Source organism: Syngnathus scovelli, chromosome 14 (genome assembly GCF_024217435.2).
Source record: "Syngnathus scovelli strain Florida chromosome 14, RoL_Ssco_1.2, whole genome shotgun sequence".
NCBI lineage: Eukaryota > Metazoa > Chordata > Actinopteri > Syngnathiformes > Syngnathidae > Syngnathus > Syngnathus scovelli.
Window position 1 is genome coordinate 13,628,641 of NC_090860.1, and position 17,769 is coordinate 13,646,409.

The 17,769-nt window shown below is 50.4% G+C and overlaps 1 protein-coding gene across 4 annotated transcripts; it reads right to left on the bottom strand.

The window, feature by feature from the left end:
* Positions 1 to 1,204: 1,204 nt before the first annotated feature.
* Positions 1,205 to 17,711, bottom strand: sptb (spectrin, beta, erythrocytic). 4 transcript variants are annotated; one of them, XM_049740610.1, is made up of 36 exons: positions 17,447 to 17,711; positions 15,154 to 15,432; positions 11,937 to 12,088; positions 11,680 to 11,853; positions 11,234 to 11,331; positions 11,086 to 11,166; positions 10,568 to 10,984; positions 10,378 to 10,495; positions 10,153 to 10,311; positions 9,769 to 10,071; positions 9,549 to 9,699; positions 9,188 to 9,477; positions 8,543 to 9,123; positions 8,299 to 8,436; positions 7,465 to 8,224; positions 7,086 to 7,288; positions 6,686 to 6,776; positions 6,462 to 6,608; positions 6,045 to 6,332; positions 5,699 to 5,947; positions 5,518 to 5,607; positions 5,075 to 5,362; positions 4,867 to 4,997; positions 4,582 to 4,786; positions 4,085 to 4,308; positions 3,873 to 4,023; positions 3,506 to 3,750; positions 3,295 to 3,433; positions 3,124 to 3,208; positions 2,853 to 3,049; positions 2,702 to 2,784; positions 2,516 to 2,576; positions 2,221 to 2,438; positions 1,967 to 2,140; positions 1,863 to 1,905; positions 1,205 to 1,794 (listed from the first exon to the last, which is right to left on the bottom strand). In XM_049740610.1, the coding sequence occupies exons 2-36, from the start codon at positions 15,299 to 15,301 to the stop codon at positions 1,609 to 1,611; spliced, it is 7,068 nt and encodes a 2,355-aa protein (XP_049596567.1). In that variant the 5' UTR covers positions 15,302 to 15,432; positions 17,447 to 17,711; the 3' UTR covers positions 1,205 to 1,608. The 4 variants fall into 4 exon arrangements, with proteins under 4 accessions (XP_049596567.1, XP_049596568.1, XP_049596570.1 ...); XM_049740611.2 differs by lacking the exon at positions 17,447 to 17,711 and adding an exon at positions 17,078 to 17,394; XM_049740613.2 differs by lacking the exons at positions 15,154 to 15,432; positions 17,447 to 17,711 and adding an exon at positions 14,037 to 14,573.
* Between the last annotated feature and the right edge of the window lie 58 nt (positions 17,712 to 17,769).

Genomic DNA, 17,769 nt, shown 5'->3' on the forward strand with positions numbered 1-17,769 from the left:
GCAGGTGCGGGAAAACTTTTAGCTCCTTTTGAACGTGAAAGTGGCTAAAAGTTTTCCCGCACCTGCGCTTAACGAGGGTCACTTGGAAAACATGTTGGAACGCGGCCCCGAGGACTAGAGCTTGAGACCTGTGACCTTTGACCATGATATTTCCCTAATAAAGTGGCCAGTTATCAGGTACACTTGAAAATGGCGGTGTACCTAATGGAGTGTCCGTGTGAGTCCCTCGTTAAGTGCAGGTGCGGGAAAACTTTTAGCTCTTTTTGAACGTGAAAGTGGCTAAAAGTTTTCCCGCACCTGCACTTAACGAGGGTCACTTGGAAACATGTTGGAACGCGGCCCGGAGGACTAGAGCTTGAGACCTGTGACCTTTGACCATGATATTTCCCTAATAAAGTGGCCTGTTATTAGGTACACTTGAAAATGGCGGTGTACCTAATGGAGTGTCCGTGTGAGTCCCTCGTTAAGTGCAGGTGCGTGAAAACTTTTAGCTCTTTTTGAACGTGAAAGAGGCTAAAAGTTTTCCCGCACCTGCGCTTAACGAGGGTCACTTGGAAAACATATTGGAACGCGGCCCCCGAGGACTGGAGTTCGACACCCCTGGCAAACTTGTTAAAATATGTTCATGAAAATATTTTCCTCCAAGTCTTATCATTAATCAGGACAGCATGTATTTATTTGTGGTTTCCAGTTGCACTTATATTATACTGTATGTTCATCTTGTACAAGAACAAAACACAGCCCCGAAAAAACAACAACATTCCCTCGTTAAGTGCAGGTGCGTGAAAACTTTTAGCTCCTTTTGAACGTGAAAGAAGCTAAAAGTTTTCACGCAGGTGTTTTTAATGAGGGTCACTTGGAAAACATATTGGAACGCGGCCACTCGAGGACTGGAGGTCGACCCCACTGGTTTAAGTGAAAAGTGCCACACCCGCCCTCACCCCCACTTTCTGATTGGCTGTTTGAACTTTGACGTCACGCGGACACTCCATTAGGTACACCGCCATTTTTAAGTGTACCTAATAACAGGCCACTTCATTAGGGAAAAATCATTGCCCACCCCCACCTCCTGATTGGCTGGTTGAGCTGTGACGTCACTCGGACGCTCCATTAGGTACACCGCTATTTTCAAGTGTACTTAATAACAGGCCACTTCATTACAAGTCAATACAAGTTGTAATCTCTCAAGAACAAAATCCAAAAGTTGTAATACTGTCATTTATTTTTGAGAAATGTGAGCAAAAAAATTCCAGATTCATGTGCACAGTATCCTTTGAGTTCACAACCATTGTGTGAGGCACAAAAACTTTTTTATTGTCATACGTGGCAACCTCCAAACATGCGGCTAAAGCAAAAATACAAGTCGTTCTTTGGTTGAGTGTAAAAAGACCCTTCCTGTGCTTTCATTTAAAAAAAAAAAAAAGAAGAATTATATTTATCTATATCTATAATTTATATCTATATCCCTAGCCCTGACCCTGCCCCCTAAACTGTGTTGGCTTAAATACAGGCAAATGAACCTATGTTGATGTATATAAAACAACTCTCAAGCGTGCTCTTGACTGAGTGGACGCAATAGTGGCGTATTGACACCCCTCCCGAATCTTATCACTTCTTTTTTGCAAAGCGGCCGAACTTCTTCTCCTTGTCTTTCTTAGCAATGGGGCCAGGTGAGGCTGAGGAGGAGGAGGCAGGCGGGGGCAGGCTATGGCTGGTGGCCCCCGAGGGCCCCCCTTCATCCGCGGGCGATGGAATGGCCCTCGCCATGGCCTGGCTCCAATGCTGAAGGTCCTCCTGAAACGCCAATACAAATACTTTTCTTTTATCCTTTTAAACTGAAGAATTAAAATGAACATACTCACCTCGTCTTTACAATGGAACAAATACTCACTGCCGTCTTCAAGACTGTGAAAGAGGAAAACAGGTGACGTTGACGTCTTTCCACACGAGCTGGAGTGCGCCTCACCATAGTTTGCCCACGTGCTTCTTCTTCTTATAGTTGGCGAGCAGCTCCCAGCTGGCGTTGGTCAAGGCCAGCGCTTCCTCGCCGTGAAAGCTGGCGCCTTGCCCGAAGCTTTTGGCGTCTTTGTAGGCTGCCAGCTGACCGGGCTTCAGAACGCAGTACAAGTTGTTCCACGACCTGTGGAATGTACAAATCAGCCACATAAAAAAAAATCAAAAAAAAGGGAACAATGAAATCTCTACAGGTCTGGTTCTTACCTACTGGACACCTTCTTCCCAGATCCTCCTGCGCCCTGCTTACGACCCAGCATACCCTCCAGCAGCACCGTCTGGGCGGGCAAGGTGGCCGCCCGCTCTGTCTCCTTGCCCACCGCCGAAATGGATGCCTCCAGCTCTAGAGAGCCGCTCTCCCTCATTTGGGATTCCACGGTCGCCGTCCCTTCGGGGAAGCCCGAACTGGGCTCAGCCATGCCGGACTAGAGGAGATATGCCGCCATCACATATTTGTCTCCTTTTTTTTTTTTTTTTTTTTTTAAAACCCACAAAGACTCACCAGCGTTTCTTCCTCCACTGTGAAGAGTTGTGACGACTCAGCAAATCCTGTGTCTTCTCTCCTGAGTGGAAGAACGTTTTAAATCATCAAATGTGTCTTTTACATGAAATACTCTGACGTTAAAAAATCAATCAAATATGTATTGTAAAATAAATAATAAACAGTATGACTTTTTTAGGGGTGTACCTGCTCTCTTGCTCGTAGCGCTGCTGGTCTTGCAGGAACTGCTCCATCTCCTGCTGCTGCTTCCTCAGCTCCAACAACTCCAACTGGGCAACACAAGACAACCTTGGTGAATTCGCCCAGCCGCCGCAAGGAGACGTCGAGCCGGCCGTACGGTGGTGAGGCGTTCCAGGGCAGAGAAGCGTTCCTCCCAGGCGGCGGTGGACTTCTCAAAGGCTTCGTGGCGCTTAAGCAGCTTCTCCACCTCGTCCACCGACTGGCCGACATCCCTGCTGCTCACATACGGCTCCTGAGCCACCAGCCAGGCCTCAGCCACCGAGGCGTCGCGTGCAAACTGGCACACCTCCAACACTACACACACACACCCCAATGACGCTTGCATCCTTTCTTTTTCTTCAATTACATTTTTTTTTTTTTGCACTCACAAAGTCGTAGCCAGTCCCAGCGGTCGTCCCACTTGAACATCATCTCCTGACGTTTGTCCCCCAGCTGCACCATCTTCTCTTGAATCTTGACAAGAAAAATGGTTTGAAATCAGCGATTGAAAAGAAATTCCGCCGAGTCCCTCCAAAGATTTCCCGTCACTCGATTCCAACCTCAGCAGAGTCTTTGTGCTTGCGCGCCAGCAGGGCCGTGCCTAGGTCCATGCATTCGGTGAACTTGGCCCCCCGCGCCTCGATCTCGGAGCGGATGCCCTGGTGGTACTTCTGGAGAAACTCCACCGATGACACGTCCCTGTTGGCCAAACTCATATTTGACTGAAAAAGTGGAGCTTAGTGTTTTTGTGAATTTGAGGCAAACGCTCACCGCGGCTTCTCCTGGGTGTCGATCTGCTGGATGATGCTCTCCATCCAGGCGGTGAGGTCACGCACCATGGCGTAGAAGCGGAACTTGTGGGCCGTGTCCAGCAGCTGCTTGCGGCGCCCGTCGCAGGCGTCCAGCAAAGCCCGCCAGGCCTCCACAACCTCACGTTCCTGCGCCTGGATACCGTCGGCGCGCTCGCCCGCGTACTGAGCGCGCAGCTGCCCCGCCGTCTCCTGCACTTGCTCCACCTTGAAGGGACACGGAGAAAATAAAAAATGTGAAAATTATAAAATAATTAAGAAAATATCTAAACATTGCAGTAGATAGCGTACATATTTGGATTTATGATTCAAGCAAAGGTCGCCCTTACCTGCTTCCCCAGGGAGGTCAAGTCACGTTCGAAGGCGGCGTGCATCCTGTGGAAGGACTCGGCTTTGCTGAAGTCGTCGCCCACGTCTTCGGGTAGCTCTTTCTGCTTGTCGCCGATCTGGACCACCAGCTCCTTGCCGTCCACAAAGTACCTGAAGAGCAAAGCGGAAAGGTCCAGCGTCCCACAAAATTTCTGCTGTGGATCTGGCTTACTTGAGCAGCTCGTAGGAGGCGCTGAGCAGCTGAGCGCGCGTGTCGATGAGCTCCAGGAGGTCGGCCCAGCTCTCGTTGATGGTATCCTTCCACTCGGCCATGGCGATGGCCTCGCCGTGGCCTGCTTCAATCAGCTCGTCGATGGTGCGGTTGACGGCGTCCACGCGCTTCTGACCCTGTGCGCCCGTCTCGCGAGCAAACTCACGGAACTTGTCCCTCAACAGCTGGGATAAAGTCATTTTGTAAATGTCAAACTTTATATTTTTAGGTAGGGTTTAAAAATAGAAACCCTAACTCTATTTTGAAACCCTATTTTTAAACCCTAACTAGTATGAAACCCTAGTTTGAAACCCTAACCTTAGTTTGAAACCCTAGTCTAAACCCTCTAACCCTAACTTTAAACCCTACTTTGAAACCCTAACTCTAGTATAAAACCCTACTTTCAAACTGTAATATAATCTATATAAGATATATATCAATATCAGAGGCGACAATACCGTGACGTGGTCCAGGTCCTGCCCCATCTCCTGCGAGGACGCGGCCACGTCGCGCTCGGAGATCCACTGCTCTAGGTCGTCCACCTCACGGCTGAGCAGGAAATGGTGGTAGGTGTGCTCCAGCTTCCTGCGCCGCTCCTCAGCCAGCTCGCTCAGATTGGCATACTGCTTGTCCACCTGGCCCTGACGTCGGATGACCTTCTCGCTGCGTCGCAAGAAAATTAAAACCACTTAGCGTTTGATTCGAGATGCATTTGGGTCACTTTTGAGGGAAAAGTGGCACACCCGTCGGGATGGTCCTCCGCCAACATGTTCTGAGCTCGCTCGGACAGACTGCGGATGGTGTCGGCGTAGTCGTCCACGGCCTGCTTGACGATGTTGTGACGCTTGAGACTCAACATGGCGCTCTGCTCGTCCTAAGGACCAAAGGTGGTGAACCCCAAAGGCAAGTTGAGTCAGGCTGAAGTCCAACGGTGCCACGCTCTGGCCGCACCTTTGGCTTTTCCTCGGCGATCATGTAGAGCTCTTGTTCGCCGATCCAGGCTTGGGCCTCGTCTGCGTCGTTGTAGAACTGCTGCGCTCGATGCGAGGCATCCAACCTGTCCTTGCGTTGCGTCATCTGCTCCCGCAGCTGCGGCCAAGCCTCCTCCAGCTGGGCAACTTGCTCGGCCAGCCGCTCGGCTTCGGGGCCGCCGCCCTCGCCCGCCGCCGCCATCCCGCGTCCTCGCTCCAGCACCTCGTCCACGCGGGGCTGGTGGCCCTCAATCTCCTTCTGCAGGGTCTGCGCAAGTTTTGCTCAGTCTTGAATTCAAATTGGACTTTCAGATAATTGGTTTTGCTCATAGTACAAAAGCTGGCATTTGAACAGGGTGTGTAGACTTTTGCATATGACAAATATTTCATTTTTATTGATGCTGCTCTGTACAATCTGGTTACCTGGTTCCTCTTGAGCAGCATCTGCACCGTTTGCAGGTCGTTGCCGTGATCTTCCGACAGCGCCAGCGGCATTCTCTCGTCAATCCACAGCTGGACAAAAAAAAAAAAAAAGAGTCGTCAGGAAATGTTAATATGAAAGAAAGGAAAAAAAAAAAAAAAAGAAAAATTTTGCAAGGCTCACCAGCTCGTCCGCCAGGTCTCTGTTGAACTGATGCACGGCCTTGGCTGCCTCCAGCTTGCCCCTGCGCTGGGCCAAGGGGGCGATAAGCTGCTGGAACTGGACCTGCAGGTTCTGCTGCTCCACTTCCAGCTCAGGTTGCCCGGGCTGCTGCTGTTCATCACCTCCACCACCACCGCCGCCGTGCGTCCTGAGCGCCTCTTGGAGCTCGTCCAGCTCCCGGGCGCGATCCCGCACTTGGTTCTCCATCACCTGAAAAAAAAAACTCTTAGCTTACACGACAAGATTCGCTAACACTAAGCCATCACTCCTCCCAAAAAGTGGCCTTGACAATTGTTGGCCTTGTAACCTGATGTTTCTTGAGCAAGATGTTGGCGTTGGTCAGGTCTTTGACATCTTGGCCGCCACTGCCGTCATCGCTGGCCCCACTCTGGAGCTGCTGCTGCATCTCACCCAGCCACTTCCTGATGTCCGCCAGGCTCTGGTCAAACAGCTCAGAGCGGTTGGCGTCGAACAGCAGCCGAGCTTTCTCCTGCGTGGTGGACTCCAACATCTCCCACAGCTGGTGGAGGGTGGCCAGGCGGTCCCGCACCACTGGCTCCAACTCGGGCTTGGAAGTCATCAGCTCCTGACCCTCCTGCGGACGAATATCAACATGCTAAGCAGGCTAGGCTAACAAAAACGGGATCTGCATCAAGTTTTTCTTGGCCTCTGTCAATCCAAAGTCAGGTCCAGTTCTCCTGGATCTCATCAGTGGGGTCAGTACCTGGTCTACTTTGTCCAACCAGTCCTTGTTGGAGGCCAACTCGGCCATGAAGGCCTGGTGCTTCAGCCACTTGCTGTGCAAGTTGCGGGCCTCGTCGTAAGACGTGTCCTGAGCGGTCAGCATCTTCTCATTGATCCACACGGTCAGCTGGGATTGGACAGAGACGGACTCGCATGAGTGGACGCTAAATGCTCCACCGAGCCGACGGCAAAGGCTGAACTCACATCCTGAGTGTTCTGCAAAAAGTGCTGCAAGTCACGGTTGTCTCGCAGCTTCTCCGACACCTCCTGGGCTCTCGCTTGATTTTTGTTGTGCCTGAACGTCAAACAAAAAAACTTTCTTTTTTTTCCTGCAGAGAGGCTCGAGTTTCAGAAAAACACAGTAATGCAAAAAGGCCATCAGAGGGTCTACTCTGGCTTTAAAGTGAATCGATATCCATTAGCGCTGGAACCTGCCTGCTCAAATGCATTGTGGGAGTTAAGAGTCCTGTGGGGCTCTGTAGGACCATCAAGTCGGGAAATGTTTCTCAAAGATGAATTTGAGGGAAAAATATGCCTCATGAGTTCCACAAAGTTCTCATTGGGAAGAGAAAACTCAAACTTGGTGGAGGAGGCAACCACACACCTGTCACTGATGGAGTCCATTTTGTCCTGCACTTTTCCTGCATACAAGTTGCCGCCGTCCACCAGTTGTCGGCCCACCTGGAGAGCGCCATCAATTTTTTCTTCGTTGGCCTCCATGGTGCTCAAAGAGTCCTCGTGTTTCTTCAGGGCTTGCTCGGCGCCGTCCAGAGTGTCGGGCTTGTCCACGTGGGCCAACGTGTACTCCTGAAAATAATCACAATGAGAAACATCATCAAAGCTGAGTTAATAAATACAACTGGTTCAAGAAGCAAATCTGAAGCTTCGTTTTCCCACCACTACTTTCTAGCCAACAAATGGCTAAGGAGAGAAAATCTCAGCCATCTTTTGTTGCTCAGTGGAGGTAGCAACCAGGGTCTCACCTGGTTGTTGAGGATGGCCTCAACCGCCTTGCTATCCCTTAGGAACTGCTGGAAGCCCAGACACTGATCCAGAAAGTTCTTGCGTCGGTCCCACATCTTCTGGAGCTCGTACCAGCCTCGGTCCAGGCCGCCGAGCGTCTGCACCAGCTCCCGATACTGCGGGTCATCCTCCAGGCCGAGTGTGACCTGCGCGCCGGTATCCCTGATGGCACAGATGTCCTCCACATGGCCGTCGATGTCGTCGCGCACGGCGTCGTGGAGGCTCAACTGCTCTTCGGCCTCGGGCAGCGAGGCGGGCATCTCCTCGGAGGCCACGGCCTTCTGAGCCCTGAAAAGCCACGACTGGAAGTCGTCCAGGTCCTGCAGGAACGACTGCAGCTTGCTGACTTCGCCCAACGACTCCTCCAGGTCCTTCAGGGTCTTTTGGAGCTCGTCCCAGGCCGGGTCCAGTTGGGCCCGGCGGGCCAAGATGCCCGGCGCGTTCTCCGGATTCTCCGCCGCCAGCCGGTTGGCCTCGGCCCCCAGGAGCTGGAGCTTGTTTTCGATGGCAGCCAAGTCGCGTTGCATGCCGTACAGCTTCCTCTGGATGGTCATGATGGCGGCCAGGTCGTTGCCCAGGTCCTGCGTGGACTCGATCACACGCGTCTTGTCTCGGATCCAAGCTGCGGTCTCATCGCACTCCAGTCCGAAGTTGTTCAGGCTGACCGTGGAGTCCACCTTCCTCTTCTTATCCTCCACCATAGCCTTGAAGGCGTCCCACCTGAAACAATGGTCCAATAGAGAGATTTTAGTTTCGGAGATCCTTCACAAACGACCTGCAAGAAAAAAAATCACCTTTTGTTGAGTCTGGTCTGGCATTCCTTGACATCTTTTATGCGAGGGTGTCTGCTGTCCTCCAACTGTTTCACCGCCTTGTTGACGTTATCCACTCTCGACTGAACGTTGGCCATGTCCTGAGCCAAAATGCTCAACCTGGAGGCAAGAAAAAGACACAGCTAAATTTGGATCCAAATAATGACACGCTCATCTAACCTTTGAGATGAAATATTAGAATCAGAAGCACATAATGTCTGTGTACCTATTCTGGACCACTTCCAGGTCTTCCAGCTTGTCAGGCACCCCCAAATCCACCAGCCAAGTCTCCTTCTGGCCCATCCAGAGCTCACAGGCGTCCGTCTCGCTGAAGATGGTGTAGAGCGCCATGGCGTCATCCAGCTTCTTCTGCCTGACGTCGGCAAGGGACATGAGCTCCATGAAGAGCTCCTTGATGTCTTTGAGGCGGCGCTGGATGTCGGGTGTGTTCAGCAGCTCCTCGGGTAATCCGTTGGCCTGCTTGGACAGGGCGTCCACGGTGACGGCCGTCTTGGCGGTCTCGTTGCACAGGTCGTCGTGGCGCCGCACGAGCCGCTGGGTGGTGTACTCGTCATGGCCGGTGTCGTCGCTGCTCATCTGCCGCTTGGCGTCCAGCAGCCAGGCCATTAATTCGTCGGCGTCCCCTTGGAATTGGAAGAACCTCTGCGTGTCCTGCAGGTTCTGTTTACGGAAGGCGGCCAGATCCTCCAGCTGCTGCCATTGCCCCTCCACGCTATCCGTGCGCTCTCGGATCACCGGCGCACCAAAGTGGTTCTCCTTGATCATCTCGTCGCCTTCGGTCAGAAGCTGGCACAGAAACAAAGGCAAGACTCAAGACAAAAATAATTCATTTTAAAAAATCTTTTTTTACCTTCTGCAGGTTGGCTCGGCGAGCACCCAGCTCGTCCTCGAAGGCACTGTGCTTGCTCTGGAGAACCAGCACGCTGGTCAGGTCCTTGCCGTAGTCCAGTGAGGAGAAGAGATTCTCCTTCTCCTTGATCCAGCTCTCCAGCTCCGCCGCTTCCCACAAGAAGCTCCAGAAGCGACGTGACTGCGTCAGCTGGGCTCGGCGCTGGGCGGCCAGGTCCAGCAGTTCCTGGTAGCACAGCTCCAAATGCTCCACCCGGTCTCGGATCACCTGGGGATCGCACGGCTTGTAACCTGGGAGACGAGGAGGAGGCAGAAGGACGTTGACTTCCTTGACTAGCTTTCAAAGTTCCAGTCAGACTTACTTTCTCCGTTGGCGAACTTGAGAGCGGCAGCGCCGGCGTTCTGGACTCGGTCGGCTTGCAAGGCGACGTCTTTCTCGAGCAAAGCGTGTTTCTGTAACAAGTCTTCCACTTCCAACAAATGTTTCCCAATGTCAGAAGACAGCAGCCGGACCTGAGCAAGGAGACGTTAACAAAGCCATCCGTTCCGATTTTTTTTTTCCTGCTGAGTCGGTGCTTTTACCTTCATGTCATCCATCCAACTGATGATGTAGAGCATCTCCTGGAAGATCTTCTGCAGCGTCACATTCTTGTCCAGTCGCCCCCTGCGGGCCTTGAGCAGCTCCTGCAGGTAGTCCCACAGGCGCAGGACGTTGTCCTTGCGGGCATCCACCCGCTTGGCGTCGTGGTAGCGTTCGGCCTCCAACTCCTCAGAGATGTTCACCAGGCCCTGGACGCGCTCCTCGTAGGCGGCGATGTCCGTCTCGATGGCGTCGTGCTTCTTCTTGGCCGCCTCCACCGCCGGCAGGTCGTAGCCAAAGTTGTCCTGGAGACGGCGACACTTTCTCAATCAGCGATTCTCGACTGGCGGCTCCGTAATGGTCAGGAGGGGACGGTGCTGGCATACCTGCGCGACCAATCGCTGGTTCTCCAGAAGCCAAGTCTCCCTCATGGCTGCCTTGCGGTCAAATCTTCTGGCCATCTGCTCCAGTTTCTCCTGGCGGATCAGCTCGTCCCTCAGGACTCGCTCGCGCTCATGCTCGGCGCGCTCCAGTCGCTCCCAGGCCTGAAGACCAAGAATGACTTGACGTTTACCAATTACTCGTTCATAGTCACGTGACGGACACCTCACCCTGTTGATGTCGGCGACCAGCGCTCCTTCTGTGGGCGTGTAGACCTTCTGGTTGTTGGCCCTCATGCGGCTTTGGATGGTAAAGAGCAGCACTTCCAGATTGCCTTTCTCCTGGAACCTGTTGGGACGTGTCCGCCATTAAATCTACGAATCATCGAGGAAGCGTTGCAAATGCCGGACGTCTGCTCACTTGGGCGGCTTCTCCAACGTCCTGTAGGTGTTGAAGGCCTGGAGCTGCTGCTGGACGCCAGACAGCGAGTTGGCCAGTTTGCGGTTGTTGAGCACCAGGATGGTCTGCTCAATCCAAGCCAGCAGCTCCGAGGCCAGGGTCTCGTACTTGTTCACCATCTTCTCGGTGGCGATGGCGTGGTCCAGGACTTTGCCCACCCGCTTGCCCTCCACGGCCAGCTGCTTCATCTTGGAGAAGTAGTGGTAGAAGGCCACCACATACGTGATGATGGACTTCTCGTCCGGGTTCTCGGTGAACACATCCTCCGGGTCCAGGAGCTTGGTGACGCCCAGGTGCTTCTCGGCCACGTTGAAAGCGCTTTGGAGGTTGTGCGTCGGGTTGGACCTCTTCAGCTGGTTGAAGTCCACCAGATCTGGTCTGGGAGGCATAGACAGTGGGGTTTGGTTTTGCAGAGAAAGAACGAATGATGATGATGGATGGATGACAAATATAAAAAATACTTGGATATCTTGTCTTACCGATGTTTGTGTATGAGAGCGTTGAAGGCCATGCCGTCTTTCCAACTCGTGGTGAAGTTTGTGATGTTCACACTGGAATAACTGTGCAAAAAAATTATAATAATTCACACTGAAGTGAAAGCTAAGCTATGCTAAGCGAGTTACTGACCCTGCTGTCTTCATCTGGCACCACAGAAGAAGAGCGTCCTTGGCCGAGCGCGTCTCCTTCTGGTCGGCCTGGCCCGTCTCCACAATAATGTCTTGGATCTGATCGGGGTGACGATCAATAACATGATTTAAGATACATACAATAAGATTTTTTTTTTATTATTCTTGAATGTCCCCAGTATGGAGGACTACGATTGGAAGAGTCACATGCCAAATAAATCCTCAGAGGTGGCTAAATTTAGCTCTCTGAAGCTTAAAAGTCAAACGTGGACTTTTTTTCCTCTTTTCACCAAAGACTGAATAATGCAGAGCGCCGTATTGTTTGAACTAAAAATAACAGTGTCGCTCACAAATTAAAAATAAATACCCCTACCGAGAAGGCGAAAGACGTGTTCTGATGTTTGCCGCGCCTTCGCTCACAGAAGAATTGAAAAGCCAAAAACAAACCTGGAAGCGGAGGATGATGGTCCAGATGAGGCCGAGGATGAGGCGGTGGTTACCGTCCACGATGTCGTGCGAGCCCATATTCTCCAAGTGGACGCGCTGCTCCTTGAGGAACTGCAGCGCCTTGTCCACATTCTCCAAACAGTGGATGCGCATCCTGCCCTTGGTTGGCTTGGGCTGAGGCCCGCCAGAAAAAGTATTTGTCAGTATTTGACATTATTGAGAAGATTTGATATTCCCCAAAACAAAAATGTGTTTACCAATCGTTCTCCGGACAAGACCTCCAAAAGTTTAATGAGCATGCGTCCATCACGCAGGTCCAAGTAAAGGTCGGAGATGCGACAGCTGACTCGTGACAGGATGGAGTTGACCCACTTGGTGAACGTCTTCTTCTGCACCGCCTCGCGCTCGTCTGAGAAAAAAAGAAATCTGGGTCAGATTTTAGATTGACGTTTAATTTGTTTTTTAATTTCGATGATTTGATTAGATAAATGGAGGGTTTTTTTTTCCATGTTGATGTTTGCATGCGTGGAGGGAAAACAAGCAGCTTGAACCTCTGCAGACGGGCCCCTAAATCAATCATGAGGATCCCATTTGCTGCGTGATTTCATTACGTCTTTCCACCATGTCTGCTGCGCTTGTTTAAAAGGCAAAGTCAGCGAGTGCGCACGCGCTAATGCACGTTTGTTTGCACGCGTTAGCATATTCAGCCTCCAATTGTTGTTGCATTTACCAGCACGGCGCTTCCAAAGTTTTAAACTCGCGGAACGATGACGTCATTGGAGTCTTATTTGCCTGGTTTTTAATCGGCGCGACAGTTTTACGCTCGACTTGTCCTGCGTGCAGCAAGACGGCATTATTTATTTAGCCCACGCTCCTTATTGCACCGTCGTCTCCTCAAGTCAATGCTTCTTGTTCTCATTTTGTAGTTTTTTTTTTTTTTTTTTTGCTCCTCCCTCCATCTCAGCTGACTTGGACGTGTGAATCATTTATGGGCGAAGTCACAAAGCTTTGGCGTGTGCAACTGATAATGCGCTTCTTTGGTCAAACTGCCAAAACGCCACTTAAGACTACAAGCAAGGGGAAAAACTTGATGAAAACGTCACAACTGAAATATGTACAGCAACAAAATTACTACATTTAAAAAAAAAACAACGGAATTTGGTTTTAGTCAGTCCAAGTCCAATAATAATGACAGTTGAAATTAGTTCAAGAGAAAAATAATCGGAATATCAATAAAAGTTATGTCATAGTTAAATGAAGTTATTTTCCAATATGAAAGTCAAAATTCCAAAGATTTAAAAAAAAGAGAAACAACGTAATTATTTCAAGTTGGAATGTTACAAAAAATGTATTTGTTGAAGAAAAACTTTCCTCATGTTACACAATTAGCAATGACTATCAGTTGAACCAGTTCAATTGCGGCTCTATGGTTCATAGTCGTCAAAATGGGGATACAATAATCATGTGTCCCTTTGAATCAAAATAACATTAAATGAGGCTAAATTATTTACGGGACGGCTTTCGACGTACGCAGCATAACATCTTCAAAAGCATTAAGATGAGAAATCTTTGGATTGAATCTCCATCATCAGTATCATCATCCCAGTTGACCCCGCCCCCCTGCTTATCATTTTGGCGGGCGTATCAGTACAAGACTGACTAAAGAGCGACGTGTTTGACAAGTCTTCCTTTCCTTACGTCCTCTCACGCACTCCGAGGAAAGGCCACACATGACTTATTCATGCTGATGGATTTTCCCTGTACTCGCCTGTACTCGGTCGGCTGTACGGTGTGTACGACGCCTCGTTACCTCATTTTTCCCCACACTCAGCGCTTCTTGATAGACTTCGAAACGATTTCTGTTGGGCTGAATCCAACCCTAGGAGCCCGAAGCGGACCTTAGTTCCACATCGATCGTCACCGTGTCAAACCGACGGCCGAAAACACATTTTTAATATCAAACTATAAGTGGCAGAAGAAAAGAAAAGCCAAAATAAGCTAAAACGTTAATTGTGGTTTTGAAAGTGGGCTGAGGGGGGGGGTTGGGGCATTCCAAAACCTCTTTAGAAGTTGCTGCTATGAATTATTGAAGTTGGTGTACAAGTGTGGCAAAGCCACAGCGGCCTTTGGATGAATACATTACTAGCTAATAGCAGAGCAAGCAACTTAAGGTCATTTTCAGGTATTGGTACTTAGTTTTTTTCCAACTTGTTTTTTTGTAATCCATCGCTCTTGTTCATTCTCAATAAATATATTCCGTGCGCTTGACTGGCTAATTCATGCAAAGAGGAAGGGCGATCCCCACTCGGTCGGGTCCCAGGTCCCCCCCTCAAGCCGCCCTTGTGACCCCGCGCTACCTTGCAACTGCCGGAAACGTCCGTCCAGGATGGAGTTAAAGTAGATGTTGGATGCGCTGGAGCTGAGCCAGCGCGCCCGTTTCATGCTCCGGCCGGACAAGGAGGACGACGAGGATGAGGAGGGGGACGGGTGGACAGGGCGCTGACGGGAGGCGGGCGGCGTGGGTACGGCGGTGAGCCCCGGGAGGGTGAGCGGCACCTGCAGGAGGACGGCGCCGTTCCTCTCCGGGTGATGCTCTTGCGGTTTGACCCGGCCCCGGGGCGCCCTCCTGGTGGCCCGGTGCACGGGCGGGGTGCTTCGGCTGCGCACGGGGGTGTCGCCCTCGGCCGGCGGGTAGCGGCGGCCGCTCCCATCCTTGCCGTCCTGGATCTTGGAGGAGGCCTTCAGGCTGATCCTCACGTCCCGGAGTCGGGGCTGGCTGATGGGCGCCGCCCGCAGCAAGCACGGGCTGCTCATCTTCGCCCCGCCGCCCACCAATAAACTCTGAAGAAGAGGAACAGGACGGCGTCTCGCCTCTCTTCCGCCTGCTGGCTTTCTGCCTTCCTTTCCTAGTGCCGACTCCTCCTTCCCTCCCTCCTCCTCTTCATCTTTGTAACTTGCGTGATGATGCTGCCGCTCTCAGGCGGCACCAGACGTCATTTCTCATTTGCATCTGCCTTGGTTTCCTTATTTTACGTTCAGTGAAGTCCCGCCCCTTCTTGATGAATCATTCACAACTAGGATATCTATTACATCTTATATGTCAGCGAATTTTTTGAAAATACAAATTGTCTAATATCCCAATTTTTCAAACAATCAATGTTCTGACAGTCCTCCCACGAGTCCGTCCTTCACTACGCCGGAAACGTGTCTATTTTTAAAAAGCGGCACAGGTGCTTCGTGGTGGTCGAGGCTTAAGGCGGAAAATTCCAAAGAGCTGCAAGCTGGCGAGCCTACAGCTGCGCGCATCCGTCAAGGCGGGAATCATTCTGGGAATGCCGACTCCAGTCAGGTGACCTAACCCGAGACGACTTGGGACTTGCTCGACTAAAACTTATCAAAAACTTGAGCGGATGGGTTGGGGAAAAAAAAAAGTGTAGCACCACAGACAGACAGACAGACAGAAAACAAACTCACCTGCAAGAGCTTTGATTCGTGAGCGCTCAAAGAGTCTGGCCGAGCTGTTGTCGTTGTCCAGCTCCTCGTCGGGGAGATCGAAGCGAGTGTTGATGCGACTGTACTGCTGCGTGATCTCCACATTGTCAAAGTCCGTGGTGGACGTCATGGTGGAGCTTTTAGCGAACGACAGGAAGGGGGTGGGGGGGAGCAGGGGTACGCCGAGACGTCCTCAGGTCCTCTCGTCCAAAAGGTTAAGGAAAAAGACAAGAAAAAGTAGCTTCTGTTCCTCGTTGTGGTCTGCAACAAAGAAAAACAATGACACCCATCAAATTTCTGAGCTGATGAGTTTGAAGTTCTAACAGATTTTTTTTCATCAAATTTGTTACACGAATTTTAAAATTCAATATCTTTTGTTTCCTGATCGCTCTCAAAAAGGAATTGACTTGTTGGAAAGGGGATGTCAACAATAGATGTCCTTTAGCATCCATTTTGTCATTTTGACCCCGCCCACCTGCTGACAGTGTGTTCATTCTTAGCGCAGAATGGCGGTTTATCAGGCGACGCCATGGCTCCCTTATCACGTGTGTGTGTGTGTGTGTGTGTGTGTATGTCAAGGGGAGTGGTGGAGTCACACACTCCAAAGTGACACCACCATGAATGATGTCGTTCAACCGTTGCCGGCATGCAACATGAACGCTTCTCGCAAATACAGACCTTTATTATTCAATTATCATTATTTGCTGACTGATTTATTTATCAATTTACTTCATCAAAAATTGTTAAAGATGTATATTGGAGTTTTGAAGATTTTTTTTTTAAGCATTTTTAATTTTTAAACGTCAATATTTAAACATTTTGGGAGTTTTGTAACGCTTGTAAATAAACAGCGAGGGTTCACTGTACAAGTAACCTTGAGCTGAGATTTTTTTTTTTTTTTTAACCCATGCAAATAAACAGTGAGAGTTCACTGTACGAGTAACCTTGCACTGAGCTTCTTTTTTTTTTTTTTTAGGGTGGCCGGGGGGCCCCAACGGATGGCGTTTCAATGACGCGTCCTTCAGGTTTCCCTCAGTATACCGCTCACTATCACACATTCACAGAGGGACCTTATCAAACACGGAGATGGCGGGGGTCAGGGGGCGGGGCTTATCGGCCCCACGCACGCACACGAGCACAAATGGACAAACGGCCCTCAACTGTCCATTTGCTAGCCTTCCTTGAAAATCTTGCACTGTTGCTCCAAAATGGTGCTGCTGCCCTCCGAACTGGAGCTCGTAGGAGGGAGCACAAAACGCCAATTCCCTTAAAAACAATGCAATGACCGCAAAACCACTTTGGTGAGCGTTCTAGTTGCGACTGCGAGGGGACGAAATAAGAGACGATGGGGGTGAGGTCGTTTGCATTCTGCAACCCCAACTGCAGCAACTGGACTGAGGGAGGAAGAGGAGGGTGGCAGTGGCCAAGCCAGACATAACATTGAGCCAGCATCGTCTTCTACTCACTGCTAGCTTTGAATACAAGCTAATAAAAAGGGGCAACCTCTGAGGCCTTGCTTTAAGAAATAAGTCTACAAACTATTCCTGGAGTGTGTTTACATTATAAAGTGCTGGCTGGTCTACACGAATTTCCTTTTAAGGGGAATAAAGAGGGAACGCCAGTATTTCTTGGCTTGCTCTACTTTGGATTCATGTGTTTTGGAAATCATTTGTTAGCAGTAAAAAACTCACTGATAACTCACAAATAAGGCACACAGTTACTGAAAATAGCTGCGTTATATTCAAATTTGGGGAGTAAAAAAACGCCATGTTGGATCTATAAACAGTGTTTAACTTAATTTTTAGTTAGGGTAAAACTCAAATTGTTCTACATTTAGCTCTATATGAAAAAATGACATTTATAGACCCAGTTTGTTTTAAGCTGATTAACAGTTATTTATACTCACATTTGACACCCCTTTGTTGACCAAAACGATCCAGTGCGCACATGTACAACATAAACAACAAGCCGAAAATGACTTTGGTTGACGTTTACACAGGAGTCACTTTGATGCACGACGACGCGTTGGCTTTTTACGCGCGCGTCGTCGTGCGTAAAAAGTCACTCGTGGTCGGCTGCGGGAAAATGACGCCTGGTAAATGTCACAAATAACTTCAAAAACAGTTAAAAACAATCCGAGTCGGACAAGGATTGATTTGGGCGGGCTGCTGTGCTGTTCGGTGCTTGACGTCCCAACAGGTGTTTTGGGGAGCCTGATGACAACCACGTTTCGAACGTCCATAGAGATATATGACGTTTATAATTTTGCACTCACTTTTTGGAGGAAATCCGTCCAGGTGGAGTCTCTCGTCCCAGCCGGTGGTCACTTTACGCTCCCATGGACGCATCGGGGTCCCACTTGGGGTTGCTCCTGCCTGGAGGGGACCAGGAAAGGGGGGGAATCGGGAAAAAAAGGGAGGGTAGTGGGGGACTGCGCGTCAAGCTCATTCCCGAGAGGCAGCCGGCCCACTGACCCGCCCTGTGGGGTTAAAAATAACGAGTGGGCGCCTTCAGTGGGGAGGGACCATACATTCCCGACACGGGGCTGCAACAACAAAAGTTGCACGTCTTGTGTTGCGGGTGCGAGGCTATAGCCAG